The 16771-nt window shown below is 23.5% G+C and overlaps 8 protein-coding genes across 8 annotated transcripts; 1 reads left to right on the plus strand and 7 right to left on the minus strand.

Moving 5' to 3' along the window:
* Positions 1-885: 885 nt before the first annotated feature.
* Positions 886-1407, minus strand: LOC128952691 (PE-PGRS family protein PE_PGRS5-like; the record flags this gene model as incomplete). Its single annotated transcript, XM_054298125.1, has 1 exon — positions 886-1407. A coding segment is annotated over one exon (465 nt), but the record flags the coding sequence as incomplete, so codon positions are not given.
* Positions 1408-2618: 1211 nt separating this feature from the next.
* On the minus strand, positions 2619-3153 carry LOC128952616 (PE-PGRS family protein PE_PGRS47-like). Its single transcript, XM_054298036.1, has one exon. It carries the CDS (start codon positions 3139-3141, stop codon positions 2701-2703), a length of 441 nt encoding a protein of 146 aa, XP_054154011.1. The 5' UTR covers positions 3142-3153; the 3' UTR covers positions 2619-2700.
* A 1574-nt stretch (positions 3154-4727) lies between these two features.
* On the minus strand, positions 4728-5343 carry LOC128952433 (putative polyketide hydroxylase). The gene has a single exon (XM_054297836.1). The coding sequence runs from the start codon at positions 5243-5245 to the stop codon at positions 4823-4825; it is 423 nt and encodes a 140-aa protein (XP_054153811.1). The 5' UTR covers positions 5246-5343; the 3' UTR covers positions 4728-4822.
* Positions 5344-6918: 1575 nt separating this feature from the next.
* Positions 6919-7406, minus strand: LOC128952505 (cuticle collagen 10-like). The gene has a single exon (XM_054297914.1). The coding sequence runs from the start codon at positions 7365-7367 to the stop codon at positions 6933-6935; it is 435 nt and encodes a 144-aa protein (XP_054153889.1). The 5' UTR covers positions 7368-7406; the 3' UTR covers positions 6919-6932.
* Positions 7407-8925: 1519 nt separating this feature from the next.
* LOC128952465 (cuticle collagen 144-like) lies at positions 8926-9472 on the minus strand. The gene has a single exon (XM_054297870.1). It carries the CDS (start codon positions 9388-9390, stop codon positions 8956-8958), a length of 435 nt encoding a protein of 144 aa, XP_054153845.1. The 5' UTR covers positions 9391-9472; the 3' UTR covers positions 8926-8955.
* Positions 9473-11239: 1767 nt separating this feature from the next.
* Positions 11240-12057, plus strand: LOC128953291 (speckle-type POZ protein-like). The gene is made up of 3 exons (XM_054298776.1): positions 11240-11281; positions 11367-11916; positions 12029-12057. Exons 1-3 carry the CDS (start codon positions 11255-11257, stop codon positions 12055-12057), a joined length of 606 nt encoding a protein of 201 aa, XP_054154751.1. The 5' UTR covers positions 11240-11254.
* Positions 12058-13079: 1022 nt separating this feature from the next.
* LOC128953300 (uncharacterized) lies at positions 13080-13522 on the minus strand. The gene is made up of 2 exons (XM_054298789.1): positions 13175-13522; positions 13080-13109 (listed from the first exon to the last, which is right to left on the minus strand). Exons 1-2 carry the CDS (start codon positions 13520-13522, stop codon positions 13080-13082), a joined length of 378 nt encoding a protein of 125 aa, XP_054154764.1.
* Positions 13523-15411: 1889 nt separating this feature from the next.
* Positions 15412-16250, minus strand: LOC128953310 (uncharacterized). Its single transcript, XM_054298800.1, has 2 exons — positions 16212-16250; positions 15412-16119 (listed from the first exon to the last, which is right to left on the minus strand). The coding sequence occupies exons 1-2, from the start codon at positions 16236-16238 to the stop codon at positions 15412-15414; spliced, it is 735 nt and encodes a 244-aa protein (XP_054154775.1). The 5' UTR covers positions 16239-16250.
* Between the last annotated feature and the right edge of the window lie 521 nt (positions 16251-16771).

The raw sequence follows: 16771 nt of genomic DNA on the forward strand, positions 1-16771 counted from the left end.
AAATTATATACAATAATATAATTTTTATTATTATTTATATAACGTATATACAGTATATATATATGATATTACATATTATATCATTATAGCCAGTCTAGACAATAAATTTAAAAAAATAAATAAAAATTGATTGCATTAATTGAAAATGTGTGAATAAACAATATAAGATTAAATAATATATATATATATATATATATTTACAATAAATATTTACTTTACTTTTTTATTAACAAAAAATATATAAATAACATTTGTAATAATATAATAATTATTTTATAATAATTTTGTTATTGAAAACAATAATAAATAACATTTTAATAAACAATTATTGTTTATTATAAATAAAATTATATATATTTTTTCAGCATTTAGTAATTAATAATAGAGATTGTAATTATAACATACAAATTATTAGTTAAATAAACATTTTTTTCACATAAATATTAATTTTATCAACAAAAAAATAATAATTATATTTATAGATTAATTAATCTTTTTTAAAGTTAAAATAAAAAAAATAAAATTTAATGTTATTGAATTTAAAAATTAAAAATAATATTTTTTTAAAAAAAACTTGATTGAGATTCCGGATATTTTATTTGAATTTTATTTTTTTAATTGACAACAAAGTGTTGTGTAAATTATATATTAATTTGTATATAAAATCTACTAACAGTTTTAAAAATCAATAATTATATATACAATATATATATATAATGTTTATATAAATATTATTATTTCAATTTAAAAAAAATGATTAAAAATTAATTTAAAAAAGCTAAAAAAGTATATGTTATTTTTTTAACCTGAACAAATTAGTTTTTTTAAAAAAAAACAACAACAAAAACAAATATATTAACATTTATATATAATTTCCAATAATAATAATAATAATAATAATAACAACAATATAATTAGACAAAAAAAATAAAATAAAATTTTTCAATTCAATCCCTGACCACCAGGATGACCACGATGACCAGGAACTCCCGCTATACCGTCGATACCGTCCAAACCGGCCAGACAACCGGGTGCAGCGCCGCCACCTTTTCCACCCAGGCCTCCCTTGCCGCCCAATCCGCCCCGTCCTTGCAATCCACTCGGTCCGCCAGCTCCGCCCGCTCCACCGGCACCGCCCGCTCCACCGGCACCGCCCGCTCCACCGGCACCGCCAGCTCCGCCGGGACAACCGTAACCGCCATCGGTTCCGGCGGTTCCATCGGTTCCGGAGGTTGCATCGGTTCCATCGGTACCCGGTCGGCTGGGACCACCAGCAACACCGGCAACCCCGGCCACACCGGCCACACCGGCCACACCAGCAACCCCGGCAACTCCGGCAACTCCCTGTCCTACTATACCATTCACTTGTAATACAATACAAATTAACAATAACAACAACACTGTAACCAAACTAATAATATTCAACATTTTGTTGTTAATTAATTAATTAATTAAATTGTAGTAATTTTAACTAAAATAATAATAATAAATATTATTAAATAACAAAATTTTTTTATACATACAGTACTATATAATAAATACTGTACATTAAATAGTAAATAAAAATCATGATTATTATTATTTATTTATTTTTTTTAGTTAATAATAAATTATTTGAATAGTAATAGACTAACGTATAATAAATTAAATAATTTTTATTATTTATATATATATATTACATATTATATTGTTGTATATATATATATTGTAATACAATCTCATAGCCAGTCTAGACAATAAATATAAAATATGAATAAACAATAAAAAATTATTATATATTTACAATAAATATTTACTATTTGCTAATTTTTACTAAACACAAAAAAACAAAACAAAAATAATATTTTTTTCCAAATAAACTAAGTTTACTGATAACTATTATTTCCCAATCAATTAATTTTCCACAAAAAATCAATAAAATTAAAATTAAACTTTATATATTGAATGGTGTTATTTATTGAATTAAAAATAAATATTTCAATGAAATTTTTTATGTAATATTAGTTGCAATTATAATAATAATATAAAATATTTTTTCTATTACTCTAAATATTCTATAAATATAATAATAAATATATTAATAAACAATTTATTTTTAAAAAATATAAGTCTTAACATTAATATAACTATTTAAATTAATTATCTTGTATTTAAATTTATATTTAATTTTAAATTAATAACTATTTATATATATTGATATTTATATTTTGAAACTAAAGTATAAAACAAATAATTATATTAATAAATGCTAAAGAATTTTATATAATTTTTTTTTAAATATCTAAAAATTTAAAAATAACAAAAATTTTGATTTTATATAATGAAAAGAAAAATTGAAAACAAATTTTTGATTAATATTTTGATTTGATTTTATTTTTTTGGTAATTATTTTTGGTATTAATTACTACACAATAAAAACATAAAAGTTTTAAAAAACATTAATTTAATTAATAAAAAAAATTATAGTAATATTTTTTTTAAATATATAAATATACAAACAAACAGTATATTATTAAATTCAATTCAATTTTACAAAATTTATAATTAACAAAAAAAAATTAATTAATTAGTTAACTAAACATTTATAAAAAAAATTGTATCTATGTGTATGAGAAAAAAAAATAAATTTTTAAAAATTAAAATAATATTATTTTTAAGTTTAATATCATATAAAAAATTACTAAAATTACTAAATCACATTTAAGGAGGCCCTGTAGCTCCATGAGGACCGGCTGCACCCGCCAAACCAGCGGCACCGTCCACTCCTGCCACACAACCGGGTGCACCGCTGCCACCTCTCCCGCCCAGTCCGCCCCTACCACCCAATCCACCCTGTCCGCCAGGCGGCGATCCGCCTGTACCGCCAGCACCGCCCGGTCCGCCAGCACCGCCCGTACCGCCAGCACCGCCCGCTCCTCCCGGACAACCGTAACCACCGGGTCCGCCATCAACTCCATTACCGCCTGCTTCGCCATCCGTACCCGGTTGTCTGGGTCCGCCTGCCTGGCCAGATCGGCCTGCTGCACCCGGACCTCCAGCAGCGCCCGGTGCTCCCGGTCCTATACCATTGGCCACTGATTGTAATACAATTACCGATACAAACAACACTAATACAGGAATTAAACTAATAATTTTCGACATTTCTAACTAAAAAAAAAATTACTAATTATTATTATTATATAAATAATTTTGAAACAATTCAACAAAAAATATAATTTTTTTATTAGTAGTAATTTATATTTTAACTAATTTATTATTATTATTATTAACTAATAAAATAAAAAATACTAGACATTAAATAGTAAAAAAAATCATTATTATTATTTTGATGTTAATAGTAATAATAATAATCTCTAATAAATTACATAATTATTAAAATTACATTTACATTAATACTATAATACATTAATGTCTCATACATAACAACAGTCTATAAATAGGTGATTATTAATAATAATTAATTACAACAATTGTTTTTAATAAACAATTCAACTAATCATATATTTATATACAGTATATACCGGTATATACCGGTATATATATATATATTTACAATACTTTAACAATAACAAAAAAAATATCTAAATAACATTTATTACTAATTAATTACTAATAATTTTGTTATTCAATATATATATATATATATATATATATAAAAATAAAAATAAAACACGATTATAATTATTAGGGTTGGAAAATTTTTTTTGAAGTTTGTTTGTAGAGTAGTTACAGAGTCTAGTAAATGATTAATAAAAATGTTTTTTGATTACAATTTTTTTGTGTTGTTGTTGTTGTTTGATAACCATAAGTTTCGAAAGTAAATTTCCGTAATAGTTCCCAATTTTTACCACTAAAAAAAGTTCCCTAATATTCCCTGATTTATGGAAATTTCCTGGAAAATTTATATCTATAACAAATTTAATATCAAACTGTATATAATATTTTTAACGGTGTTATTACCATAAATAGTATCAATAAATAAATTTGAAATTTATTTATTTTTAAAATATAGTTTATTAAAAAAATTTTTGGTAAAAGTTTAGATACTATTTGTTGTGATAAAAATATAAATGTGTTCAAAAAAAATTAAATTCAATTGTATTGGCAAATAGCATATAGAGATGAGTGAAAATAAACATAAATTTTTTAAATAAAAAAAATAATTTTTAGATAAAATACAATATCTTTAACTAAAATAAACATTTTTTGTTTTGTTTTTATATAAAAAAATTTTTTAAATGATTATTATTTAGCAATTATATATAATTAATCTAAATATTTATTTAAAAATATATATTTTAAGGTTAAACTCAACAAAAAATAATAATATTATATGATTGAGTTAAATAAAAGTAAATAATCATTTAAAAAAAGATCAAATTATTATTATTTTTTAAAAATTTTTATTAAAACAAAGTTTTTTAAATACATTAATTTTTTGTGTAAAAAATTCGTAACATTTTTAATATCAATATATATATATATATAATATAATATTAATTCAATTTGTAAATTATTTTTAGATTATCAAATAATAATTATTAATTAAAAAAAATTAACAAAAAAAAATAAATACTAAATTTTGAATCTGAAATTTATAACAAATAAAAATAAAAATAATATAATTTTAACAACAATTAAAATAAAAATAATAATAACACAACTATTCAAGTAATTATAAATTAATTAAATAATAATAATAATAATTAAAATGTATAATATTTAGAGATAAAGTTTTTTGAATATTTCAATAACAAAAAAAATATATAATAATAATAATAATAATAATAACTAAATAAAAACATTAGCAAAAAAAAAACGGTTATCCCGAAGCACCGTTAGGACCCGATACACCCGCTTGACCATTGGCACCGTCCGGTCCGCTAACACAACCGGCTGGAGCGCCGCCACCTTTTCCACCCTGACCACCGGCACCACCCTGTCCACCCTTACCTCCCGGTGCACCCGGTCCGCCAGCACCGCCCGGTCCTCCGGCACCGCCAGTACCGCCAGCACCGCCCGGTCCACCGGGACAACCGTAACCACCGGGTCCGCCATCAATACCGGGTCCGCCGGCGCCGCCATCGGTTCCCGCTTGTCCCGGACCGCCTGTTTGTCCGGGTGAGCCAACTGATCCCGGACCTCCGGCAGCACCCGGTGCTCCCGGTCCTATACAATTGACCACTGATTGCAATACAATTACCGATAACACCAATACAGTAATTAAACTAATAATTTTCGACATTTTATTTTATTTATTTTTTTGAATACACAAAATTTTTGAATAGTAGTTATTATTATTTTTTTTACTAAATTTTTATTATTATTAAATAACGTTTAACTACTAGTTTTAATTACCAGTCATTTAAATAGTAATCGTAAAAATTATGATTATTTTTTTTATATAATGACATCATAATAATAATTGTAATAAATCTAATAAATTACTGTATTTAGTCTCATAGTTGTCTAGACAGTGATTATTAATAATTGATTGCAACAATTGTTTTTCATAAACATGATATATTGTTTACATTAAAAATACATTTACTTTAGTTTTAGTTAATCATTAGTTAATATAACTATTTTATAATAATTTTTTATATATTAAATTGTATATTGAGTTGTATAGTATTATTACAATTATTTAACTAGAAATAAAAAAAAACATTTTTTAATATTTCACTAGAAATTTAATAAATATATATATTTGATTTTTTTAGTTACTATGCATATGTTTATTGTAAAAATTAAAGGAAACTTTTTATTTAGTCAAATGATTACATATATATATATACAGGTAATTGCATAACAAATGTCATAAACAATATAATATGTATGACTAATGATATATTACAGTAAATATTTACTTAAACTGTGAAACAAAAAAAACAATACAAAAACATTTGTTAATATAATTATATTAAAATTTTTTGCCATTAAAAAACCTTATTAATATTAATATTATTATAATTATTACAGTTTCATAGCATTTTGATTAATTAGCGAGTAATTTATTATTAATAAATCATTTCAACAAAAAATGTTATAACTAAATTGAATAATATAATCAGATAAATAAAATTAAAATATTTTAATTTAAGTGAAAGAAAAAATATTTGAAAAAATACAAAAATATTTTTTTGACAATTTAAAAAAATACAATTTTCTCATATAATATATTGTTTTTAAATATATTATTTATTGTAATATTGTTTGTTTGTTGTTGGTCGCATTTGTTGCAATCAATGTAATCACTTAAATAGTATATCAATTCTAAAATGAAATATATATATATATATTTTAATAATAATAATATATATTATAAAATTGTTTTCATTTATTTATTGCAAAAAAACAATTACTATTTTATCTCAGATATTATAATAATTAAAGTTAATAATTAGAAATAAAACACATTAATAATATAGTAATTAGAGTTTATTAAATTTATTAAATAATTGTATGAATTAGTTTTATTAATTAATAAACTATAATATTAATATATATTTTTTACTACTATTTTTTAATCACCTAAAACTTTACAATTTTACCAATAATTTAGAATAATTATGTAAATTATTTTAATTAGTAAAAGTATTTTGTAGTAAAGTTTTTTTTTAAAAAAAAAATAATATCTTATCAATTAATTAATAGTAAATATTTGTTAAAGTTTTAGCATTTTAATTCGACAAATTATAAAAATTATGATTAATTAATTAATTAACAAATTAACAAATTTTTTTCAAATAAAATATAAGCACAAAAAAATGATTTTTAACAGTTAAAAAAATAATACAGTATTATAAATACTTAATTTTAAAAAAAAAATAACATAACTTTAAAATAATGTTTTAGATTGAAGTTTCAATAAATTATTTTTTTAAAAACAAAAAAAATAATTAACAATTAGTTGGGAATAAAAATATTATTTAAGGAGGACCTGGAGCTCCATGAGGACCAGGAACACCAGCTATACCATCGATACCGTCCGGTCCCCGAACACAAGCGGGTGCAGCGTCGCCACCTTTACCGCCCAGGCCTCCCTTACCACCCAATCCACCCGCACCTCCCGGTTGCGATCCGCCTGGTCCACCAGCACCGCCCGCTCCACCAGCACCGCCTACACCACCGGCACCACCAGGTCCTCCGGGACAACCGTAACCACCGGGTCCGCCATCTGTCCCATCGGTACCCGCTTGTCCATCCTTACCCGGTTGTCTGGGTCCACCTGCCTGTCCAGCTGAGCCTACTCGACCAGCGTGTCCGGCAGCACCCGCTGATCCAGGTCCTATACCATTAACCGATTGTAATATACTTAACGATAACACCAGCAATACTGTAATTAAACTAATAATTTTCAACATTTTTTTGTTGTTGTTAGTGTTTTAATTAATACAATTGTAGTTATTATTTATTATTATTTGATTTCCAATAGTAATTTTTTTCTTAACAATTTTATTATATATTATAATTAAATAAAATATACTTATGCTATATATATTAAAAAATTATAATTATTTATTATTTATTAGAGTCTAGACAATTGATTAAAATGATTGCAACAAATGTCATATTAAAAACATTTAAAAAATGATATATTATTTACAGTAAATATTATTATTATTATTATTATTAACTTTAAGTGGAGAAAACAATTAAAAACAATACAAAAACATTTGTTAATATAATTATTTTATAATTTTGTTATTTTAAAAAAACATCTTAATTTTAATTATTATAATTACACTCTTTCTAGTATTTCGATATCGATTTCATAATTAATAAATAATATAATTAATAATTTCGACGAATGTCATAATGAATTGGACGATCAAATAGAAATAAATTAAAAATATTTGTGATAAAAAAATTTTTAAAAAATAATTTATCCATAAAAATGTATAAAATGTAATAAAAATATTATTTTATTTTAAATTTACACTTTTATCATTATTTCAAATATATATGAATTTATTATTTTTGTTAGTATTGTTTTTGTTGCAATCAATTTAATCACTCATATATTATAAATAATAATAATTATTATTACTATTGATAATTAATTAATAATTTTTTTTAATTTTTTGAAAGTAACATATTTTTATTAAATTATTATTTTTGGTTAATTAACTTGTCTTTAAATAGCTTATTATAAATAGCTTTAAATAAATTTTATTTTTTTGAAAAAAAATTATAACAAATATTTCAGATATTTTTAATATATATTTTTTAGATATAATTATGTAAACATTTAAAACAAATTTCTAATAAAAAAAAATCTATTTGATAGATTAGATTAAAACATTTTTTTCAATTAATTATTATAGATTAAACAAAATAATTTTGTAAATAATTTTTATAACTAATTAATTGCTATTGAAATTTGTATGTTTTTTATATTGTTAATTAAATTTATTTTTATTAATAGTAAGAATTAATTAATAACTAATTAATTATTGTAGAATTTATTTATAGATAAATTATTTCTAAAAATTTAGATAATCTCTAATAAAATGTTATAAAAAAATGATTATATATTTATTAAAGATTAATATAATTGTTTATCATTGACGACTCGGATAAGATATTTTTGATTTTGACCAATAATTTTGATACAATTTCATAAATACTACTTTTTTGTGAATCAATTGTTGAAAATTTTTTATCAATAAAATTATAAAATAATATATTATGAAAACAGATTGAGAATCAGTTAATATTATTTTATTTAAATTATAATTAATTAAAAAACAAACAATTGTTTACAATTAACAATGAGATAAAATTAATAACATTTTAATATCAATATACATATACTGTATATACAGTATATTATTATATTTAATTCAATTTATAAATTATCAATTAATTAAAATTTAAGACAACATTTTAACAATTATAATTATATATTAATGTAATATAATATAATTAATATATACTAATATAAATCATTTAAGCAGGTCCTGGAGCACCGGGAGGACCAGGAACTCCCGATTTCCCACGAATACCGTCCGGTCCGCGAACACAACCCGGTGCCGCTTTACCACCTTTACCACCCAGTCCTCCCTTGCCACCCAATCCACCCCGACCTCCCGGTTGCGATCCGCCCGGTCCACCAGCACCGCCCGCACCTCCAGCACCGCCTACACCACCGGCACCGCCTGGTCCACCGGGACAACCGTAACCGCCGGGTCCGCCATTGGTTCCATCAGTACCCGGATGTCCATCAGTACCCGGTTGTCTGGGTCCACCTGCCTGGCCAGCTGAGCCTACTCGACCAGCGTGTCCGGCAGCACCCGCTGATCCAGCTCCTATACCATTAACCGGTTGTAATATACTTAACAATATCGACAACAATACTGTAATTAAACTAATAATTTTCAACATTTTTTTGTTTGTTTTATTATAATTAACACAATTGTAGTTATTATTTATTATTTGATTTCCAATAAAAATTTATTTTAACAGTTTTTTATTATTATAATTAAATAAAATATACTTATGCTATATATATACATATTTAAAAAATTATAATTTTTTTCAATAGAGATAATATTTTAAAATTAGTTATACTCAGAGTCTAGACAATTGATTAAAATGATTGCAACAAATGTCAAATTAAAAACATTTAAAAATTGATATATTATTTACAGTAAATATTATTTTTATAATTAATTATTAATGAATAGAGAAAACAAATAATACAAAAAAACATTTGTTAGTATTTTATAATTTTGTTATTTTTTAAAACAACTCGATTGTTATTATTAATTATTACTAATTAATTAATTAATTAAATATTTATAATATAATAAATGATTTCAACGAATATTATAATGAATTGGATATTTATTCTAAATATTTTAATTTAATTGATTAAAAAAAACGTAAAAAATTTATCTAAAAAAAGTCAAAAAAAAAAGATTAAAAAAAAATCAAATTTTATTATATACTAAATATATATCAATTTATTATATATTGTTTTTTGTGTGTGTGTGTATTATTTGTAGTATTGTTTTTGTTGATTACATTTGTTGCAATCAATTTAATCACTCATATTTAATATCAATGCTATATGTAGACTGAATATTAATAATTATTATTACTATTGATAATAATAATAATAATGATTACTATTGATAATTAATTAAATCAATTAATTTTTTGAAGTAACATATTTTTTATTTGATTATTATCTTGTTTTAAAATAGCTTATTATAAATATCTATAAATAAACTTTTTTTTAAAAAAAAATTATAACAAATAATTCAGATAATATTTTTATAAAGAGATATTTATAGATATTTAAACATTTAAAAACAAATTTTCAATAAAATCTATTTTTTTAAAAAAATAATTATTATGTTTTGATTGAATACAATTCAGATTATTCTGGTTTTTTTTTGGATCAATTGTTTGAAATTTTCATCAATAAATATCATTAGTTTGGCGATTGGATCCAATTAATATAATTTTAAATTTTGACTTTAATTTCTATTTTTATTTAAAAATAAATTAATTAAATACATTAAAATATATTAAATAGTATAGTAATGTATGTTTAGTTCAATGTTAGGCCCCAATCACGTGTTATGTGTGTAAAATGTATTGCAATTATTGCCAACAAAATATTAAGCAATCAATTGAATCAAATTAATGGGTCAAACATTTAGTAATTATTTTTTTATTTAAAAAAATCATAAGACATTGCATTTCATATGATATACTGTAATAATAATAATATAATTATTATTTGTTTAGTCAAAGACATTATTACATGATTACAGTAAATATTAAATTTTTGAATTGATTCAAATCAAATAAGCAATCAATTGAATCAAATAAATTGGTCAAACATTTGCTAATTATTTTTATTTTTTAAAAATCATAAGACATTGCATTTCATATGATATACGATATATTAGTAGTAGTAGTAGTAGTAGTAGTAGTAATAATAATAATAATAATATAATTATTATTTGTTATAAAGTTTTTGTATGCCTTTGAAGTGACCGATAATCGTGTGATTGATTTGCGATGAAATTGCAATCAATTTGTTAATGAAATCATTTCCTGTCTATTATTAAGAATAATAATAATAATTTTTTATTTGGTGTTTAGTTTAGCCATTGATGTCAAACAATCAATAATACATTTCAATTGATTTATTATATATTTTTTAACACAATTTAAATAATTAAAAAAAAAATTTTTAAAGAATTTTTTTTGTGGATCAGTGGATATTATAGTAATGATGGCCAGTGTTAACAAAAAGATGGTATTTATTAATAAAAAAAAATAATATAAAGTTTTTTTTAATAATAATTTTAAAAACTTTTTGTTTTTATAATTATTATATTAAGCGAACCACTGATGTTGTTGTTGTTGTTGTGGACAATGACTTGTATCCCGAAATGCATCACTTGATGAACCCAGAGGTAAGTGATGTCCAGTTTGTAATCAATGGCCAAACGATTCCGGCAATCAAAGCGCTTATGTCCACCAAAAGTGTTGTATTTCGGTCAATGTTTTCGGGCAAATGGGTTGAATCGGGCGGTAAACCGATTGAGATCCGGGACACCACTCCGGAGGCGTTCAAAGTGATGCTGGGTTTCATATATACCGAACGATTGATACTCAACAACGACAAAGATATCGATCACATCCGGGATGTACTGAAACTCGCCGATAGATATCAATTGAAACGATTGATACAAAGTTTGGGCCAACCATTGATACCATTGCTAAGTATGGATAAACTGGAAGTTTTGGGCCAATTGGCGTTTACCTATCAATTGGACGATCTGATTGCTAAACTAAAGATATTTATTGATGAAAATTTCCAGCAATTGATCCAAAAACCAGAATCTGAATTGAATTCAATCAATACAGCCGTCAATAATCTATTGTTTAGTAAATTGTTTCGAAATTATAGGTCAATCAAACATATCATATCTAAACCATTGACAAACACTTATGGCTATATTAATAAATATAAAATTAATGGTAATATTTATATCAATAGCATTATCGATGTTGGTTTTGGTGATTTAATTGAAATTGATTCAACTAAATATTAAAAACATTATTTTATTATTATTATTATTGAGAAATTAAATTTTGTTTAATTAAAACTTTTTTTTCTCATTTAATTAGTTAATAAAAAAAATTTAAAATTGTTTTTGTATATTTTTTTAATCATATAATTATTAACGATTTATTGTAACTGATTATTATTTCTAAAAAAAATATTGTTTAGTATGTGTGTTTGATTTTAATAAATAATTAATTGATGTTAAAATTAATTGTATTAATATTTAATTAATTAATTAATAAATATAACCAAATCATATAATTTTCAATTATAATCTAATGTATATTTGTTTGTTTGTTTTTTATTAATATTAAACTATTAAATATTTATCAAATCTATTATACTAAAAATGTTAGATATTTATAACCCATGTTATATAATGTATATATTGTATAACTATATTACTTAATAATTTATTGAAAAAAATATTTAATGATTTATATAATTGCTATAACTATCAAATCATTACATAATGAGCATAATAATAATATATTGAATTAATATTTTTATTTTTCGTACATTCACTACATTGTTATAATATCAATGATTAGTTAATAATAATTAATTAAATTAAATTTAATCGTCTTATTTTAAATAATTTTTTCTTTTATTTATTCAGTACTATATTATTGATATTGATTTATTATATACAGTATATTGTATTTAAATATTAATATAAAAAAATATTTGTAATATATATATATCATTAATTTTAATACAATAATTGTAAATCATATTATATAACTGGTATTTGTATTATTATTTTTTTTATAAAAAAAAATCACATTAATTATTTGCTAACAATAATATTTAGATAAAATTATTGTAAATGAAAAAAATTCCAATTAATTGATAAATTAAATCAAATTAAAATTTACTGAAATCAATGTATTTGACTAAACCGGGATTACCGGTAGTAGTATATTGTTGTCCATTGATTTTATATTGATAATAGTATGTATAGCTATTACTAAAATAACTATTAGTCGATGGTATCATAGTTTTCATTGACCTATAATTTTGAAACAATTTACTAAACAATAGATTATTGACGGCTGTATTGATTGAATTCAATACAGATTCTGGTTTTTGGATCAATTGCTGGAAATTTTCATCAATAAATATATTTAGTTTAGCAATCAGATCGTCCAATTGATAGGTAAACGCCAATTGTCCCAACACTTCGAGTTTATCCATACTTATCAATGATATCAATGGTTGGCCCAAACTTTGTATCAATCGTTTCAATTGATATCTATCGGCGAGTTTCAGTACATCCCTGATGTGATCGATGGGTTTGTCATTATCTTTAAGCATCAATTGCTCGGTATATATGAAACCGATCATAACTTTGAACGCCTCCGGAGTGGTGTCCCGGATCTCAATTGGTTTGCCGCCCGATTCTAGCCATTGGCCCGAAAACATGGCCCGAAACACGGTTCTTGTAGCGTTTACCGGTCCTGAGAATCCCGTATAGTGATGGTAGCCCAGACCTCCCTGAGTACCCCCATAGCACTTTCATACCTGTCCGACCTCCGCAATTTGAGATATTCGACTTTAAAGTCGATTTTTTTAATGGACGTTATTTATGTATATGAGACATTATTTCAATGTACTTTTTAATGCTACTAATATATCTGAAAACAAAATTTCAATACGATTTCTAGTATTCGAGATATTTGACTAAATCGAAAGTCGAAATTTTTAAATTACGTTATTTATACATATGATATATGATTTCAATGTATTTTTTAATAATAACTATCATAATAAAATCAACATTTCTATAAGTTATATAGTATTCGAGATATTCGACTATAGTCGATTTTTTTGTATATTGCATTTAATTATTATTTTTACTGTATATTATTTATTTTATTAAATGTATAAATTTATTATTGTTAATTGTGTGTAAAATTAATATGCAATTTGATAATATTTTTGGCAATGCTAGACTTGAATGATAAGTTTGTTAAATCATGATAATATTTTATAGTACTATAAACAAATAATACTTTTATCACGAACTCCTAAAAAAGTACGTATGGAAATGCTTTCTAGAATTCTCAACTGGTTTATACTGCAAATAATTTTTACTCGATTTAAAGTCGAATATCTCGAATACTAGAAATCGTATTGAAATTTTGTTTTCAGATATATTAGTAGCATTAAAAAGTACATTGAAATAATTTCTCATATACATAAATAACGTCCATTAAAAAAATCGACTTTAAAGTCGAATATCTCAAATTGCGGAGGTCGGACAGGTATGAAAGTGCTATGGGGGTACTCAGGGAGGTCTGGGCCACCATCACTATACGGGATTCCCAGGACCGGTAAACGCTACAAGAACCTAATAGAATTATTAAAAAAACAAAAAAGTTTGTAAATATTATTATTAAAAGAAAACTTTATATTATTTTTTTTTATTAATAAATACCATCTTTTTGTTAACACTGGCCATCATTACTATAATATACTGATCAACAAAAATAATCTTTTAAAAGTTTTTTTAAATTCAAATAGTGATCAAAATATAATAAATCAATTGAAATGTATTATTGATTGTTTGAAATCAATGGCTAAACTAAACACCAAATAAAAAATTATTAATAATAATAATAATATACAGGAAATGATTTCACACACAAATTGATTGCAATTTCATCGCAAATCACACGATTAGCGGTCACTTCAAAGGCATACAAAAACTTTAATAAACTAAAACAAATAATAATAATTTAATTATTATTATTATTATTACTGTATATCGTATATCATATGAAATACAATGTCTTATGATTTAAAAAACAAATAATTACTAAATGTTTGACCCATTTATTTGAGTGCTTAATATTTGTTGGCAATAATTACAATACATTTCATACACACAACACGTGATTGGGGCCTAACATTGAACTAAACATACATTACTATACTATTAATATATTTATTGTATTTAATTAATTTATTTTTAAAAATTAAAGAAATTAAAGACAAAATTATGTTAATAATTGATAATTATTAGTTTTTTTTAAAACTTTATTTAATTGAAAACATTTATTTCAATTAACACAAATATAATATGTTTTATTTATTATACAGTATATAGTATTTAAATATTAATCTAAAAAAGTATTGGTAACATATATATCATTAATTTTAGTACAATAATTGTTAAATCATATTATATAACTGGTAATTGTATTATTATTTAAAAAAAATTAACATTAACTATTTTAAATAATAATAATTATTAGATGAAATATATTGTAAATGTGGAAAATTTGTAATTAATTAATAATTAAATCAAATTAAAATTTTCTGAAATCAATGTCTTTGACTGTACCGGTACTATATCCGGGAACAGTATATTGTTGTCCATTGATTTTATATTGATAATAGTTAGAAATGCTATTACTATAATAAATATTAGTCGATGGTATCATATCTTTCATTGACCTATAATTTCGAAACAATTTACTAAACAATAGATTATTGACGGCTGTATTGATTGAATACAATTCTGATTCTGGTTTTCGGACCAATTGCTGGAAATTTTCATCAATAAATATCTTAATTTTGCCGATCACTGCATCCAATTGATAGGTAAACGCCAAACGGGCCAACACTTCCAGGTTATCCATAGTTATCAATGGTATCAATAGTCGGACCAAACTTTGAATCAATCGTTTCAATTGATATCTGTCGGCGAGTTTCAGTACATCCCGGATGTGATCGATGTCTTTGTCGTTGTTGAGCATCAATTGCTCGGTATATATAAAACCGATCATTACTTTGAACGCCTCCGGAGTAGTGTATTTGATGACAATGGGTTTGCCACCTGATTCAAGCCATTTGCCCGAAAACATTGACCGAAACACAACACTCTTGGCCGACATCAAGGCTTTGATTGCCGGAATCGTTTGGCCATTGATTACAAACTTGACATCACTTACCTCGGAGTTCATCAGGAGATCCATTTCGGGATACAATTCATTGTCCACAACATCAGTGGTTCGCTTAATATAATAATTATAAAAATAAAACAAAAAAGTTTGTAAATATTATTATTAAATAAAAACTTTATATTATTTTTTTTATTAATAAATACCATCTTTTTGTTAACACTGGCCATCATTACTATAATATACTGATCGACGAAAAAAAATCTTTAAAAAAAAAGTTTTTTATTATTCAAATTGCGTTCAAAATATTAGTTGATTAACTGAATATATTAAAAAAAAAACAATTGAAATGTATTATTAATTGTTTGAAATCAATGGCTAAACTAAATACCAAATAAAAAATAATTATTATTAATAATAATAGACAGGAAATGATTTCACAAACAAATTGATAGCAATTTCATCGCAATTCAATCACAGGATTAGCGGTCACTTCAAAAGGCATACAAAATCTTTATAACAAATAATAATTATATTATTATTATTATTATTACTTGTATATCGTATATCATATGCAATGCAATATCTTATGATTTTTTTAAATAAAAAAATAATTACTAAATGTTTGATCCATTAATTTGATTCAATTGATTGCTTAATATTTTGGTGCAATAATTGCAATATATTTTACACACACAACACATGATTGGGGCCTAACATTGAACTATACATACATTTCTATACTATTTAATATATTTATTGTATT

The sequence above is a fragment of the Oppia nitens genome, unplaced genomic scaffold, assembly GCF_028296485.1.
Source record: "Oppia nitens isolate AA-2021 unplaced genomic scaffold, nextdenovo-longstitch-racon4-pilon3 scaffold11_pilon_pilon_pilon, whole genome shotgun sequence".
Lineage (NCBI taxonomy): Eukaryota > Metazoa > Arthropoda > Arachnida > Sarcoptiformes > Oppiidae > Oppia > Oppia nitens.